The 17,269-nt window shown below is 43.1% G+C and overlaps 1 protein-coding gene across 1 annotated transcript; it reads right to left on the reverse strand.

Annotated features, from left to right (window-relative positions):
• Positions 1–209: 209 nt before the first annotated feature.
• LOC146181819 (F-box/WD repeat-containing protein 9-like) lies at positions 210–14,842 on the reverse strand. Its single transcript, XM_084576818.1, has 9 exons — positions 14,640–14,842; positions 13,603–13,823; positions 12,016–12,155; positions 9,489–9,611; positions 9,289–9,401; positions 5,755–5,998; positions 4,016–4,135; positions 3,036–3,212; positions 210–2,469 (listed from the first exon to the last, which is right to left on the reverse strand). Exons 2-9 carry the CDS (start codon positions 13,805–13,807, stop codon positions 2,389–2,391), a joined length of 1,203 nt encoding a protein of 400 aa, XP_084432944.1. The 5' UTR covers positions 13,808–13,823; positions 14,640–14,842; the 3' UTR covers positions 210–2,388.
• Positions 14,843–17,269: the final 2,427 nt, after the last annotated feature.

Consider the following 17,269-nt stretch of genomic DNA (forward strand, 5'->3'; position numbering starts at 1 on the left):
ATTTGGGTTATATATCCCCTGAAGGGGATATACATAATGTCTGATCTTGTTCAAAGGTGTAGGATTGCGGAAGATGCCACATAACATACGCATAACATGCCTTGCTCTAATCAGCTCACAATTTTACAAATCTGTCCTTATAGAAACTGCCCACAGTCTTGTTTTCAGCTGTGTGTTTCTGACGGCGTCGAGGTATTAGAGTTCTGGAGAAAATGCTCACCTTTTTTTCATAAATCAGTCCAACATGTTCTGCAGCTACTAGGACCCCTAACTTTCTGTGGCGGAAAATACTAAATTCTGTGGATTGAGAACAAAGGATTCACAAAATTCTGCCAGATACATCAAATAGTGCTTCATAATGCACCTTGTTTGTATTCAGGCTATGTAGCATAAATTTTCTTTTAGCTAAAGCGAGCTTTACGACCAGTCTGAGGAGCTGCTTGGAGAAAACTTTCTATGACCTTAGGGCAAAGCAAGATGGGTATGGACGTAGAAAGAAGGCTGTGTGGGTTGCTGAGAATTGCAAGGCATTCGAAGGGTAAAGAAAGCAAATATGAAAAAAAGTGGCTGTGGTTTAGCTTCTGGTTAAACCTGGATCACTTCACTTAAATCACTTCATGTATGAGCATGCCTTGTTTCACGTCGTTGGCCATTCTCATTCAGGGTGTAGAAGACTTCTAGTGAAAGACGTCGTCACGTCTATATCAAACTCCGGGGCACACCGCCGTTGTAACATTCGAACGAACCTTCTGTCCTAGCAACTCGCTGTTGTCGTTCGCCTCTACCAACTACCGAGTTATCTGTTTTCTTCTCCTTTTTCTTCTGCTTGTTTTCGTCTCTTCTTCTATCCAGCTGGCCTGAGACGCCGCCGGACAATGTCTGCCGGCTTGCGTCGGACAGGCATGGCGAAATGGCGAGACTGGCCAATTTAGTTCTCGCTACAAAATGCATGCAGGACTGGTTAAGCAGAAATTTAGAGTAGCAGTGGCACGGCGACCAGATTTCACTTCACTCAGTTGAGGTATGTGCGCCTGAATCACTGTCATTAAACATCGACCTATTTGTTGCGTATAAGTTTGGCACATTGCTTGTGCTTTCTCGGTGGCCCTCTGCTATGGTTGGCCTGAACAGTGAGATTGTATAAGAGATATCTCATAAATTTCTCGCGAGCTCATAAGCTCCCCCTAAAATTAAAGGTAAAATTAATTTTCCCATTGTACCGTGCTTCCTACTGATTCTCTTAACAACGGCAGCAAAAGAAATGAGAATGTGGCTAGTAATATGATCCTTCATCTGCAATGTTTTCCAGAATTGCAAGAAAATAATTTTTTTTTTTCCAGTCTTTGGTTTTCTAGCAGAACGTCCCACAACCACGTGCAAGCTACAAGAGTTTGGAGTGGGTAACAACACCCCTTAAGAGGAGCACCTTTACAATACAATACAATCACTTCTTCAGTTTTCCTTTAACTCTTGTCAGAAAGAGTCATACTAGACAAAAGTTTTATTGTATACAATGATGAAAACTGGCTTCACGCCTTGGTCGAGAGCAGAACACCGAGATAGAACAATGTCAATAAATATTAATCACAAATATAAATTACACATATACTGTAAATCTGGTCAGTTAAACACACAAAAACATACAATATATATTACACTAGCATCAAAAGGAGGTATGCTTTCGTTTAACAACAAGCCATGTGCACATGGTACCGTAAACAGGAAATATACACGCACACCTGAACATCAAATTATGCTCATGCTGGCAACATGGAACACTTGATGGCCGCAGAAAAATATCTCCAATCATAATCTTCATAAAACAAACAGCACAGCATACAAGCCAATATATATAAAAATGTTACAAAACAGCACTGTTCTATATGACGAGGCCTGAGATAGAAGGCACAACTTTGCATTCCTAAACCAGTAGACACACTGTTGCAAAAAAAAAAAAAGAAAACGCTTTAGCGGCATTAGCAACACTTCTTTGGTCCTCGTCTCATGCAAGAACTTAATTTTCACTGTCCTGAAAACTTTTTACGGCACAAATAATCCTAAAAACTGAACTGAGGACATTTTCAGTGAACTTATTTGCATTGGCTAAACTGGAAATTAAAGCTTACATAACTACTCAAAACATCAAGCCATACCTTGTTTTTGCACTTAAATGAGTTCACTAATGTCCAAATTGCATAGAAATTTTGGCAGCACTGTGCAAAACATGGTAAAATACCTTTTTTTTTTTTTGCTCTAGATCACACTGAGTGAATTACAATTCAGAGATGCACCAAACAATTATAACAGATCTTTAACTAATAAAATCTTATAATGACAATGACCCATTTGGCCTTTTTATTATCACAGCGCACAGTTATTCCTGCATGCTTACATTGCTTCACATTTTGGCCGCCAAACCTGGAGGTCTTCGTCGTGTGCCACTGCCAACGTCCCGCCTTCTAAGTCAAACTGTGCAAGAAAAAAAAGGCAAGAGAATAGCACCGTCATGAGCTGTGCACCAAACTACACCATTCGGATGCCTTTTGCCAAGTTATAAAGCTTCATATAAAGCCATATGAAGGTGATTGCATGGCCTAAGGGTACCTAGTTTAGGGATCCAAGGGCCCTAGAGGTCTGGATTCCAGTTTCACCTGCAAGCTCAGGCCTAGTGTTTTAAGACAGGAGAGTGCAATTGGAATCCAGACCTCTAGGGCCCTTGGATCCCTAAACTAAGTACCCCTAGGCAATGCGAGCAGCACCTGCCAACTCAGGCTTCACACAGCACCTACCAACTCGGCCATGTCATTTGCCAACTACCACCTGCCAAAACCATGCACATGATTTTTCACTTGTAATGCCGACACCATATTTTATAAATTATGGTCTTTAATGCTACCACGTTGAAAAGAAGCTCCCATTACAATTGTGCAAATATGATACGGCAAACGCAGCTGACTCAGTAAAAGACCGAGAACCATGGCGTCCAACAAAGTCCCGTAAAACGGTGCATGAAAGGTAACAGCCAGTGTACTTACGCGTGCCACATACGGCCACTCAGCGCCCCTGAAAATCACAGCGGGGCTGAGAGTTGGCTCCAAGACGATCATGGGAGCGCGTTGAAATGACACTAGCACACTACCCAGAGTGTGTCGAATGCCAGTCACTGGTGTGGGTGGATGTAGGCCATCTTGTAGAAACGAAATGTCTAGAGACTGGTGCCATGAAAAAGAACAAACAAACAGCATGCAGGTGGGTAAGTTCATTTTCATTTTGCCTGCCAATAACGATTCGAAATACTAATACCTCTGTCGCGTGAGCAACTGCCTCAATCTTCCTTGCCACAATCGACTGTCCCATAAGAAAACCTCATGAACGGAGTAGCCATCATGTCATACAGCTAACAACGAGCTTTTCAGAAAACCCCTCGGGGGTCCATTAATCGCTGTTCACTTGGTACATGAGCGTAACTGCTTTTCTTGAACATAAGTGCAATACAATCGTGTTGATTCAAAAATCGGATAATTCGAACTGAGAGCATGGTCCCGGCCGAGGCCCGTGTAAGACTATGGCGTTGGACACTCGTTAATTTGGACATTGGCTAGCCTTGTTCCGGTTAATTCAGATGTGCGATTGAGTCGAGGTGCAATGCATGCAGTCAGCGATGACCAGTATATAGGCTTCCCAAGATATCAACTGCATAGAACAATGATGCCCATGCTCTTCGTCCGTGCATTTTTAATGCATTTCTGCAGCAGCCCTGACTAAAGACCTGGACCTCAGAGGAGAAAAATGGGCTGCAACAGACACCTGGATCGAATGCCAGGCAGGGTTAACTATGCCTGGTGATGTTATCACAAGTCGTGATGTCATGACCGGATATGATGTCATTCCTTCTCTGGTTATTAGACATGACCAGATGTGCCGCTAACGTCACTGCAACGTACCTTTGGCCAAAACACTGTGCAATAGAAACAACAGTTTTGGGTAGTGCCCACAACACCTTGCAGAGGCATACCTCCAGGATCCTGTGTGGACTTGACGTCATGTCGATGGCGTGAACATTCCCGCCCCTCGTGCCCAGCCACAGCTGCCGCGAATCAAATGACATGGCAGTCACATAGTCACCCTTGAATGTCTGCATGAGGAACACAAGTACAAAATTGGCTTTCTTAGGAGGAAACAAAAATTTTTTGGATCACACTGAATACAGCCTTGCACAGCTATTCATGACTAGTATATCTGTACCATAGTTGCACCCACAAACAAAAAATATGAAGTAAAAGAAAAGCTCTTCGAGCTTGTAGCAATATGATTGCTGCGCTGAGCACTTCGGTGTAGTGCTCAGCGAAATAAAACTGAAAGGCTGTGTCCTATACACTGGAAAATATGGTGATCTTTACCGCTCAGGTAGCTCCTGAATACGTTTCACTGATGGGTAAATGTTATATGGCTATCTTTTTCCGCTCCATGAAATATTGAGTAAAATGTGAATTACATTCAGACATAAACGCCATACTGCTCGAACAGCAACATTAGGCATGATCAGAGAATTATGAGCAACAAATTAACACAAATTGTTCAATATTTGTAGTGTTTTGAAGCCACACTCTCTGGTCACATGAAATAGAAAAATCACTGTCATTGCTATGCCAGAATAAGCTGCGAGAAGCAAATATGCGCATGAAGCACAGATTTCCTTTCTAAACTTCTGAAAATGAAAAAAATAAAATTAGCACAGTCCATCAACCGTAACTTTACAGTAAGCAGAAATCAATCAAAATGTGGCCTGACAACAGCATGAAGGTTGAAAGACCACCTCCTTGTTGCCCATATGAGAGCCTGCCTTAAACAATAATGGCACGTAAAAGGCATTTTGAAACTAGTTTTTGAATGTTCACCGATCAAAGGGGACAAGACAACTAAATAATAATAATAATAGTAATAATAATTGCTTCACAGAAAGGGAATAGCACAGTATCTGTCACGCTTGCTTCTGTGGACACCTAAACCGCACCGTAAGGGAAGGGAGGAAGGTGTGAGTGAAAGTGAAAACAGAAAGAGGAGCAATAGTGGAGGACTGCGGAGTAATTTCGACCACCTGAGGCTCTTAAATGTTCACTGACAGCGCACAGCACATGGACGCCTCTTTGTTTCGCCTCCATCGAAACGCAGCCACCGCCGGTCGGCATCGAACCCAACTAAATGTGCAGAACAATTTTCGCAGCTGCCTACCACAACCAGTTTCATCAGTCTTAATTAGGGAGCATTTTTTTTTCCCACAAAAATGAAAAATCCGGGGCCTTGCACTTCGCACAGCTATAGGAGCGCACGACGGCCCTCCAGTCAACTAGTTTGCAACACAAATCTGCCATCCGTGCAAAGAAGCATCGTGTGGCAACATAGAGAGGACAATTTCTCTTGCACACCGCGCTGACTCGGCTCGCTGGCTGGAGTAGCACAACTCCCACAGTGCACTGCTACGGCGGTGCTGCAGAGCAACTGCTAATGAACTCGGTCTATTGTAGTGGCATATTAGTCTCACTATAAATCAGGAAAAATTAATGAAAAGGTGCTCAAGAATAAAAAAGAAAGAGTGCTCCAAGGAACCCAAGAGTCTGGCCCTAACAGGTTGACCAACTGCTTTCAGCTCAACAGATTAGATGTCCTACACAGGGCCTTTCTCTTGCTATTGATAGGAAATTTAAGACGCATCAAAAATAAAAGCAGAGATCAATGACAAAAAACTCGTCTCACCATGCTCAAATCGCGCCTGATTCGCCAGCACCGTCGGTCAACGGCGTGCACACATGGTCCAGTGGTGGCGGCCAAAACCATACGATCGTCAGCAGCCATGCAGATGACTGCATTGCGCAGGGCCTTGTAGCATAGGGAAGGTTCTCCGGGCTCCCGTGGATCGTAGCGGTACACCTTCCCGTCTTGACAACCAAGGATCATCTCTCCATCGGACCAGCTCATTGCCAGTGTTGGCCTAGACATGCTGCAACAGTCCGGTGACGGTGAGCGTCACCAGCAGAGACCTAGTTTCAAATGCGGCGCTTCGTCAGCGACCCAGCAATGGCTGTTATGCTAGGCTACACGCACAATGAAAACAATGTCGGGTCAAGAAAGCAGCACCGCGAAAAAGCACAGCTTATCTCCTATACCACTACCCCTCTTCCTCTCATACCATCCTGACAGTCCTTAGTTGTGTGGACACTGACGAGTGTGCTATGCTGCGGATTCATGCCATTAATAGTTAGAGCCATTAAACAAGCTTTCCTCTGTAGTTTTTTTTTTCTTGAAACTTTGTTTAATGCCTTTTATGAGTAGTGTGAGAGCCCCTCTTCAAACACTGCTCCTAATCATCACTAGTCTGAAGCAGACATTGGTTACAATCATATAAATATGGAAAGCCATGCATCTTTCTCAGATGTAGTACTAGTAGCAGAGATGCTGCACAAATCACCATCATGCTCTTTATTACTATCACACATGACACACTTTTCAGGGACACATCAAGGCCAGTTCCATCTAAATTTTGCCTGTAGAATTCAATTCTCTGGCCTCTCGAGGCTGTCTTGATGCCATTTGACTGCAAAACATGCATTTATTGCAAAGAAGTTGGGATCTGAAAATGAGACGCTTTTATTCTTCGTGCCAGCTGATTCAAGCTCGTGACACTAATGATGACTAAGAGCATTAAGAACTCCATGATTTCTCACTGGAAGTGGATGGTGGCGCAATCTGCAATGAACGCTTGCAACATCATAGCACTTTGTTAATCTCTCTTCGGTAGAATGCAACAATCAGTCAATACAGACAGACTTCGATTTGGCCTCGGTTTTTCTACCTGGAGCTAGAGTAATGATTTGTGCTTTGGTAAATATAAATATAAAACACAAATATAAAACTTTCACTGCTCGCTAAGCAGCCTGGTGCTTGCTGCTTTGTTTGTTCTTGCCGCCATGCCCTCGAATGCCATGCAAGATGCGATGCAACAGTTTTACGCTACAATGCTCGGGCAACGTTCAGTCTAATCCTGGTCCAGGTGATGCAACATTGCTTTCATTGGAATAAGAACTCGTTACGTCATGAGAGGCTTAAAGGGGCACAGTGATGTGCGTAAGGCCATTAATTCCAGCCAACCTCTAGGTTCTTTGCACCGTGCTGATGTCAGCAAAAAAAGGTATGCAAAAATCGACGCACGGAAACGATAGTTATTCGGTTTATAAAGTTCTAAATACAAGAGAAAAAGAACAGCGCGTCTGAGCTGGCGCGAGAGAGAGCCTCTCCCATCTCGCTCGCCCGGCGCTCGACTTGGATGGAACCTATGAGAAACGCAGCTTTCTACTGACGTATCGGAAGCTATCCACCATGGTTGCCTGTCCAACCCAACCTGCAGCCACACTTTCTGGCAGCGTCGTTACCATAGCTGCGAAGCACAGCTATGAGGACCGGCTTCTTCGTCTGCTCAAAGCTAGCCTAGCCCACCAAACGCTGCTCTAAACGATCTTTACCATCTGAGTGTAGTGCCCACTTATTGTTAAATGCTGACAATAAATGTTTTCCAGTCCAATTGCAGGAATGTCGACAAGGTGGACCCGACGGTCAGCAAATCTGCGTCGCCGTTTTGGTGTTCCGCCGGCGTCCGTCGCTGCTGCTGTCACGGATCACTCGAGCGCTAGTTGTGAGAACGTTCGACAAGTGCGAAAGGTGAAGACAGGGGAATGGCGTACATGAGCTAAGGCGAAGCCTACCCTGTACCTGTACAGGGTAGGGAAGCGAGCGTGCTTCACGAGCAATTTCGACACACACAATGCCATCTGTGGAGTCGGCAGAAACGATCAACCACGCGATTTTGGCCTGTCCAGCGATTTTGCCAACCTCCGAACGCTGTCAGTTGCCTTGGGATTTGAGGTTGGTTGGTTGGTTTGTGGGGTTTAACGTCCCAAAGCAACTCAGGCTATGAGAGACGCCGTAGTGAAGGACTCCGGAAATTTCGACCACCTGGGGTTCTTTAACGTGCACTGACATCGCACAGCACACGGACGCCTTGCTGTTCGCCTCCACCGAAAAGCGGCCGCCGAGGCCGGGATTCGATCCCGCGTCCTTGGGAACAGTAGTCAAGCGTCGTAACCACTGCGCCACCCCGGCGGGGTAGCCTGTAAGAGTGACCTTTGTGCTTGTTGACCGTAGAGCCTGGACAGCGAATTGACAGACTTTTTTTTCTTTATCTGTTCTTTTTGTTTTTCAATTTTTGGCTCCGCCGCGCCAGATGGCAGCGGCAACCCGCTACGAAGGGCAAAGCCACCATCACCATCATCACAGCAAGCAGACGCTCTATCGCGCTTGTTGACAACACCGCATTTACCTGAGCTTATAGTCCCCATCTTTACAAGCACTCCACGAACACAAGCGGAATTAAAACGCCTTATATTTGTTTTCTGCATAGTACCTTGAAGAACATTCGAATTAAAATCTTAAGTGCGTACCCAACCTATCAGCGAAGCAGCGCCCAAGTGAGAAGGATACATCATATCCGTTAACGAACTTCGCCATCGTGTGTCGCTCACATCGGTGCCAAAACGCTGATTATTGAAGCGGATTAAAATATTGGGCGCTACAATTTTGCCGTTATGATTGGGCTTTGGGGCATCGGAAAAGTGTAAGGAACTATAGAGGCCGGTTGGCATGAGTGGTCTGGCGAACGTCATGGCGCCCCCTTAAATTTCTTTTTATATACTGACCATACAGCAAAGACCATATGAAGCCAGCTAGCTGGACTAACAAACCTCAAGTAGTAGCTTGTGTTGTTTGCAGTTTAAAAAAATACACTAGTGGTTTTTCTATTTTTACTTTTTTGAGAATAGCACAACACTCCCTTCTATACATAAGCTTCGGAGTGCATTATGTATTTCTGTACTGAAGTAAAGAAATGCGTATATGAACGAAACACAAATGAATAGGTAAAATACCCCATTTCAGTGCCAAGATACCAGCTGTGTCCACTATTAGTTATAAAGAGTTTGTGAACTGCGAAAAACAAATGGTGCATAAAATTGAGCGGGCGTAAACGTTTCAGTCTTTTTCTCATGAAAACAGTGCATCAAAATCAACCTGGAGTAATCTTTTTACTAAAAAACTGCTTCAAGAATGACCTGCTAGTTACACAGACATGTCCCCAAACTCGTAAAGGCAAGTGCAAGACTAAAAGGATTCCGCACTTGCTGCTGGCAGACTACACACACTTTTGAAGTGAGCAGTAATAATGGGACGCCTTGAACTTACGTGAAGCTTTTGAGCTCACAAAGGCCACACTCGACATCCCATAACTTGACTGTGCTATCGATTGAGCTGGACATCAGTGTGTTGCCAATGCAATGCAACGACAAGATCCATCCCTAGAATAAGAGAAAGAGAGCAACAAATGAAATGCACGCAATGAGAAACTTTGAAGTGATCTTTCCTTCGCGAGTGTCCCTACTCACCCCATGCGCATCATGAGCAGTATGCAAGAGACGATCTCCTTCTGTTGCTGCTGCGCCTTGGTCTTCCATGTTCCAGATCTTGAGTGACCGATCTCGAGAACCTGTCACGCATGTAGAGCCACCCTGAAGAAAGAAAAAAGAATATAGTATTATATATATAAGTATATATATGTATCCCTCTCCCCCGTTGAGGTGGCACAGTGGTTACGGTGCTCGACTACTGTTCCCAAGGACGCGGGACCGAATCCCAGCCTTGGCGGCTGCTTTTCGATGGAGGCGAAAAGAAATGCGCCCGTGTGCTGTGCCTTGTCAGTGCACGTTAAAGAACCTCAGGTGGTCGAAATTTCTGGAGTCCACTATGGCGTCTCTCATAGCTTGAGTCGCTTTAGGACGTTAAACACCACAAACCAAACCATATATATATATGGTTAGCCGCCTATATATATATATCTTTTCAAAATAAAATGTCTTGAATTTCCTAGAATACTTTCAATGTTCCAGTTTTCGAGATTTTTCTTTCTTCTTTAATATGGCACCATAAAAACGCAGAGTATTGCTTTTCCGAGACCTGCGGCGGAAACGTGAAAAGAACGAAATTCCTTGATTTCTTCAATATTTTTTTTCTTTACATGAATTTCAACTGTATTTTTTATCAATTTTCTTCAGCCTTTCATAAATCAAACATTTTTCTCCATACAGCACAAGGCAATCCTTTTTTTCCCTAACATATCGCGACAATATGTGGAGTTCGAGTAAAAAACTTCATGGCGAATGCTCGGTGTCTGTACAGTGCTAGCTTGTGACCAACTAGACCATATAAATGCCAAAACAATTTCTTGCAGCTGGACCCGGATTCATAGAAACAAAGCACATCCCCTTCCAAGGACACTGCACAAACAATGATCATTATATTCACAACCCCCACATCACATCTTTTGTTGCAGCAAACAATGCCGACGGACCCAAGAGTGGATCAAGTACCGGTGCTTTCACACCAATTTTGCTGATGTTCTAACAGAGCACATCACAATTCCACGTGGGCGGAATAAGCTATAAGAGTTTCAATTCCAGGGCGAATTCCAAGACCGATGAGGTTAAGGAAACCGTTTATTTTTGCTTCACGTTTGATTGACACCGAATCAAATGAACGAACAAAACAATATTCAAACGGCGAGACAGCGAAAAAAATGTGCTGGTACTATGGAATGTTGAATGTGACACTTAGATTGGAAGACCATGCAGGTTAGAACCATGACCATTCTTAGCCATTACCTCATTTGTATGCAATCCATATTTACAGCAAATAATAACCAACTATGAGAACTAGCGACTTTTCACTAGGCGTGCCATAGCAATCTGAGCATAAGAACTTTTTATCACAAAAGGAATAAGAAAAAAACGAGTCCATGGATGAATACTAAATTGAATTGTTAGCACAAAGTAGTTACTTTTAAATGCACGTACCAGAAAACGTGTTAAGCATGCACTGAGTAGGCAAAATTACACAAAAAATAAATTAGGCCCGTAATGAGAAAGCAGCAGCATGTTAGATCACAATCACAGGCACCCTATCAGGGTAGTACCAGATGCTGAAGATACATGATAAAGGTTTTAGGGGCTGGCTTTCAAAATGCTAAGCATTTGTAACAGCCAAACTTTAGGAGTAGCTTTCGCTGTCATGGCAAGTAGAATTTTTCATTTCGCTAGATAAGGAACAGATAAGGGACAAGACAGGGACATGGACAAATGCTGTAGGGAGTGCTGGTCTGTCCCTGTTTCATCCGTTTTTCGGTGCACTGTAGAGCAAAATGAATATACCAACTCGCCCAAATTTCTGCTTCACTCAGTGTGACTTCTAGTACACTGGGCCCTAATTTGTGTAGACGTTCATGTAAAAAAAAAAATGCTTTTGTTTTGTCTGTGTCCCATCTTAGGTGTGCTGTAGGGTAAAATGAATATGTACTAAGCTGCCCAAATTTCTGCTTTGTGGTAATATCTGAAATCCATTTCAACTGATAAAATGTTAAAAAGATGTACTACCATTCCATCTTCCTAATCAGTAAAGCACTAGAAGGAATAGAGTTGACTTGAAGTGAGTTTTTATGGAGAGTTCTTACATCCCAAAGTGGCAAATTGGTTATGACGGAGAATGTACTAGAGTACTTTAGATTAATTTTGATTACCTGAGGTTTTATACTGTGCACTGCAGAAAACTGTCTTTTATTAATGTGAGAACTTCAGTGTCTCATTGCCACTAGCTCATGATGACGTCACATATAAACAAAACAAACATCCGCCAAAGGGTTGCAGTCGGCTGGCCAAAGTAAATGCAGAAACTCAAGCGCAGGTAACGAAGCAAATATATCACACAAAAATTTAGGCTGAGCTTGCAACAGAACTCATGTAGGTACGTCAATGCTATCACAATGCAGCAGTTTTCATGTTATTTGTATAAACCCTAACCTTTACTTGACTAACTTAAATAAGTAAAGCCACTGCCATCCAAACACATCACAGACTTACGTACATTCATCAGCAAGATTGAATTTATGATGCCAATGTGCGCCTCGCTGATGTGGACTGACTTCATTTCTTCCTCCCAGTTGGTCCATCGGTTAAACTGGAGCTCCCTTTCAACGCATGCTTCTTTCCAGTCAAAGTCTTCCGCTAGTGTGGAAAAAACAAAAAATGAGAACATGCAAGTACTGCCGACCGAGAAAAGAAAAACATTTTCCACTGACTGTTTGCCTATAAATGTGGCTCTAGAGGCTTAAAGGTATTCATGTTGGCTCAGTGCGTGAAGACTAGACTTTTGGTAAACACGGTCCAAGGTTTCTTACGGGAGTTCAGGCCGCAAGCTCAAAATCAACACCACTCTAGTGGTCAAGTTTCGACTAATGCCTACATTGCTACACGTTTGCAAATATGAAGAAAATTAGGGGACCAGTTAAGTAGTGGCATGCCCAGTGGGTTGACTATGAAGACATCATGTTTAATTATTGAAGTGTACCTCCTCTTCTTCCTATACCGATTTCTCAAACTTCATTGCAAAACTTCTGAGATTGAACCACGAACCACCGCCTGTCCAGGGCAGTCGATCTACCAACTCAGATTAGTGTCTGACAACACTAATATGACCTTACAGACGTACAATGTTAGCTGCAAAATTAATAATTTCAAACAAGCTTTTCATTAAGTACACCTAAACAGCCTCTGTAAAGGCCTTTGGATGTTTTGACAACTCTCTGCACCTTTGCGGGGCACTTGGGAACGGGCACTGCACATGTACAGCATTTGCAAAAAGTTCACAGGTCAACAGTTCCATTTTCGAGTAATGATGTATGGTTCATTATGAACTGCCAGTATTCCAAATCTTGCAAAGAGAGGAAGATCGCCTGTCCTCAGCCATTTGAAAGTTAGGACTTTATTTTTTGTAAAGGCTGCAAAACCATGCTCTATAAATCCAGCTTCTTGGCACAGAACAGGCATCAATATGCACCCAAAGTACAGAAAGCAATGACAGTTATTGGCATGCTGTCCTATGCTGTCCAAGAGTGCATGGTGAGTTCCAAAAAGGTCTACAAAGTGTGCTTTGGATGCATGTGTTGCATTTCATTTTTCTTCACTCTTATCTGGAGTGGCATGCCCAGTGGGTTGACTATGAAGACATCATGTTTAATTATTGAAGTGTACCTCCTCTTCTTCCTATACCGATTTCTCAAACTTCATTGCAAAACTTCTGAGATTGAACCACGAACCACCGCCTGTCCAGGGCAGTCGATCTACCAACTCAGATTAGTGTCTGACAACACTAATATGATCTGTAATCCAACAGCGGCACCCAGAGCACTAAGGCTTCTTCAATGCAAGCTGCAATAGGAAGAGTATTGCAAGCTTTGAATTTGTTGGTGGGATGGACAAAGGCAATTTTCTGCACTCTTTACAGGCTCGAGGCATTTGCTGGAAGCATGCATAGCTCGAGCAGTTCATGCATATTCTCAACAAGGCCTCAAAACAAATGCATTGAAAGCAAGTCCCACTAAACCTACTCTGTAAGTATCTTGTCTTGCAATAGCATATGCCTAGTACTTTTCTTGTGAAGTGGTGAGCTTACCTAAAGACACGGGATAAGGCTTGGGCCATGTGGTGGCAAGCTTTGCCTTCCAGAAACCGTTGTCACTCAACAAGCGTGCAAAGCGGGTACACAGCTTTGAGGCCACCTCAACAACGAACTGTGCATCTAACAAGGAGAAGATCTTGAAAAGGATTTCAGTGGGAAGCGTCTCCAGCGACACTTCCATCTTGAGCGCAGCAGGCATGGCTTCGCTAATGCACCTGAAACAAACATCCACAAAGCTGCGCCCAAATTGAAAGTTGAACCACACTGCAATCTCGTTAATGTTCACTCCCTGTTATTCAAACTAACACTTTGCTGTCAGAATTTATTGGCAGGTGCCCATTAATTCGGATTATGCACAACTTGGAATAAATTTTCCCTTTTCATTGGTTCTAACTAAGATTGTTTCAACTGGAATTTAAAGGAACCGATTGAAACTGGTTAGTTTTTGGTTCCACTTAGTACCAGTTGCCATTCTAGTTGGAATTATAATGGAAATGTTTAACCAAATCCAATTGAATTTTTTCCCTATTCTAAATAGTTCCAATTAGTTGTAGCTTAGATCATTGAAATGTCCATGCGAATTTTCACGTAGGTTGAATTCGAACTCGAGGGAGACGCCATAGAAAGCGTCTACATGAAACACCACCGAAGTAGCTCATACGCTGAAATTTTAACGAAGCTGTTGTGCGCCAGGCAGTTCATACACTGCGCTTTCAGTGAAGCTGCAGAAAAGGTGAAGAGAAAAAAAAATGGCTACAGAAAGCGCAGCTGGAATAATACAGCACAAAACATAAATACCAGAGGCCTGTCGAACGTAGCTCACTCGCCTGTAATTAAGTAATTAAACCGCGCGGAGGGTGAGCAGTTCTGAAAAAAAAAAAAAAAAAAAAAAGGGAAAAGCTCGATGCTCAAGGGCTTCTTTCCTTTCTTCACAAGCACAGCCGGTTTGTAGTCCAAAAATTTCAGCAGCAAGCAGCTCTATCTTCCCACGCAAACTGAATGCAACCAAAACAGAAGCGAATGCTACATACCAGCGATAAGGCACGGACTTGTCTTTTGAAAGTTGAATGTAAAAGCGAGTCCAGCGACAGCGTCACATTTTTGTTTTTTGGAGATCAAGGAAACGCTACCCCGAGCTCGTGGCGAATCAGCTGTTGACTAGAGGGCCTCTAGGGCAGGGTGATCCGGCCGATCCGGCGATGCATGGCATGCTTTCGCATTCCCGCAAAACAAAAACAATGACACAGCGCAATGATGATGATACTCGTCGCTGGCAATTGCAGCGCCATTTGCACTTCGAAGCTTGTAAGCTTTGTTCATTCATTAACTTTGTGCAATGAATTTTGGAGTGTATACCTTTGCATAACCTAACGAGATCATACATAAAGTGAATGATGTAAGGAATATGAATGCCATGAATATGCAGGGAATTAAACGGTGCTGCGAGCGTCGGGCAGTCGGGTACAACGTTGAACAGTGCGGCTGACATAGAGTAAATATTAACTCTATGGCGGCTGGGACCTAAAGGGGCAAGGCTATGAGCCCAGCGCTACGCTTGGTCTTCGCTATCAGCTCCTGCAGCGCGCCGAGCAACGGTAGGCTTGATCGTGGAGGCCGCTCGCAAAGCCAGCTTGTCGCGATAGATGGCGCAGACTGCACTAATATATAGTTCCGGACTCGCAATACCAATATAGTACCAATGTACCAATATATTACCTATATGGGATTGGGTTTTACGATGTCATGACGGAAGGGGGGTGAATTGGAAACTAACTGCATATCGGGATTTACATATGCAGATAATGTTCTAGCAGATAGCCAGAAAGGCTTCCAAGACTTGGCAGACAGTTGTGGAAGAGAGGCAGATGCTTTGAGCATAAGATTTGGCGCAGAAAAATCAGGATTCATGCTTTTTAATGACGAGCCCAGAACAATCACATTACAGAACTTGTTACCTAGGGTTAAAGCGTACAAGCACCCTGGTATTTGGATAAGCGATAGCACAGACTATACTTGCGGAATCGCAGAGAGGGAATTGTAAAGAAAGCAAAAACAAGCACATGCTGTCATGAAAAAATGCAGCCTGTGTCAAATATGAAGTTATTCAAGGAATGAGGAAAGGCGCAATGGTACCAGGCTTGACTTTTGCTAACGCTGTGCTGTGCTTGGGATCTGCCACAACTTCAGCGCTTGAGATAAAGCAGAGGACAGTCAGCAGACTTGCTTTGGGGACACATGGAGCCACTGCTAATGAGGCAGTTCAAGGTGATATGAGATGAACGACTTTCGAAGCGCGGGAGGCAAAAAGAAAAATGCACTATGAAGAACGGTTGAGGCGAATGAACGAGAAGAGCTAGGCGGCACAGATTTTCAGGTACCTGCACCAGTGCAGTATTGATACGACATGGGGGATAAGAACTAGATGGCTTGCAAATAAATACAAATGTCATGGAGAAGAAAACGATAGAAAAAAACACCTTGAAATAAAAATTGAAATCCTCAAAAAATGCCCATAGGCAAAAGAGAAATGCTGGACAAACCGATGATAGAGCTTGAAATGCTACCGGCAAACATTTCACAGCACAGATGATATTTGCTGCTGCTGCATGCAAAGCAGGGAAACGATCGAACATAGCATTATAGAATGTAAGGCACTTCAACCACCAGTGCACAATGCTGACGTAAGGATTCGAGAAGCACTAGAGTTTCGGAACATCCATGGCAGGCTAAATTATGAAACAGTGGAAGCAAGTAAGAGGCGACTTGAGGATTGGTGGAAAAGGTCAAAGGATTAATATTGAACTGTGCAGAGGAAATAATCAATAACATATAAAAAATATTGAGCACTCAATATATTACAAGCTAGGAGACTTTTAACCACCTCGTTAAAGAGGAGATGCTAATAATTATCTATCTAGTCATATATCAGTCCGCACATTTCCGTTAGTAAAGTTGTTTCCTCCTCCTGCTCCTCTGTCTATTGTCAATGGTACATGCGCAAGTATATCACAAAACATAGTAGAAAATAGGATATTTATGCTGGCTTACTCCTTCTAAACATGAACGACACTAGTTTGAATCCCATATTGACTTTTAACATTTCTCACTATTTACATCATGCAAGTTATTTGTTTTTTGCCACTGAAGATAGACCTATTGCCATTTTACATTGTGTTTCAAACAAAAAGCACTGATTAAAATAAGCTGTCATCCTTCTTTTCTAAACCAACCTACAAAAATAATTTAAAACTTAATCTCAAAGTTTTGTTACCGTTTCGATTCCTGTCTGTGTACTTTGCATAAAAAAATCACTGTATGAAATTAACACTTTCAAACAAGCTATTGGAGCTAGGTTGGTGTACTGTAAGTCCAAATATGTGGCATCATTTCCATATTCATGTTCCATTCTAGCCCAAGGGCCCAAAGCTGAAAAAATCTTTTAAAACCAAGCTAAAATGGTGAACCGTATGGCAATTTCATTTAGATTTATGGTGGCCAAGTTTCAATTAAACCAAAATGCTGCGATGCACACTCATGTGGCTGAAATCACTGAAGACCTCAAATATGGCATCTCTCATAGCTTTAAAACCACTACATATACACTGTTTCCATCAACTTTTTGCTTGTTTCTTTCATGGGACTAAAAACATAACAAGAAAGT

This window comes from Amblyomma maculatum, chromosome 8, assembly GCF_055883805.1.
Source record: "Amblyomma maculatum isolate TAMU_Amacu chromosome 8, ASM5588380v1, whole genome shotgun sequence".
NCBI classification, from domain to species: Eukaryota; Metazoa; Arthropoda; class Arachnida; order Ixodida; family Ixodidae; genus Amblyomma; species Amblyomma maculatum.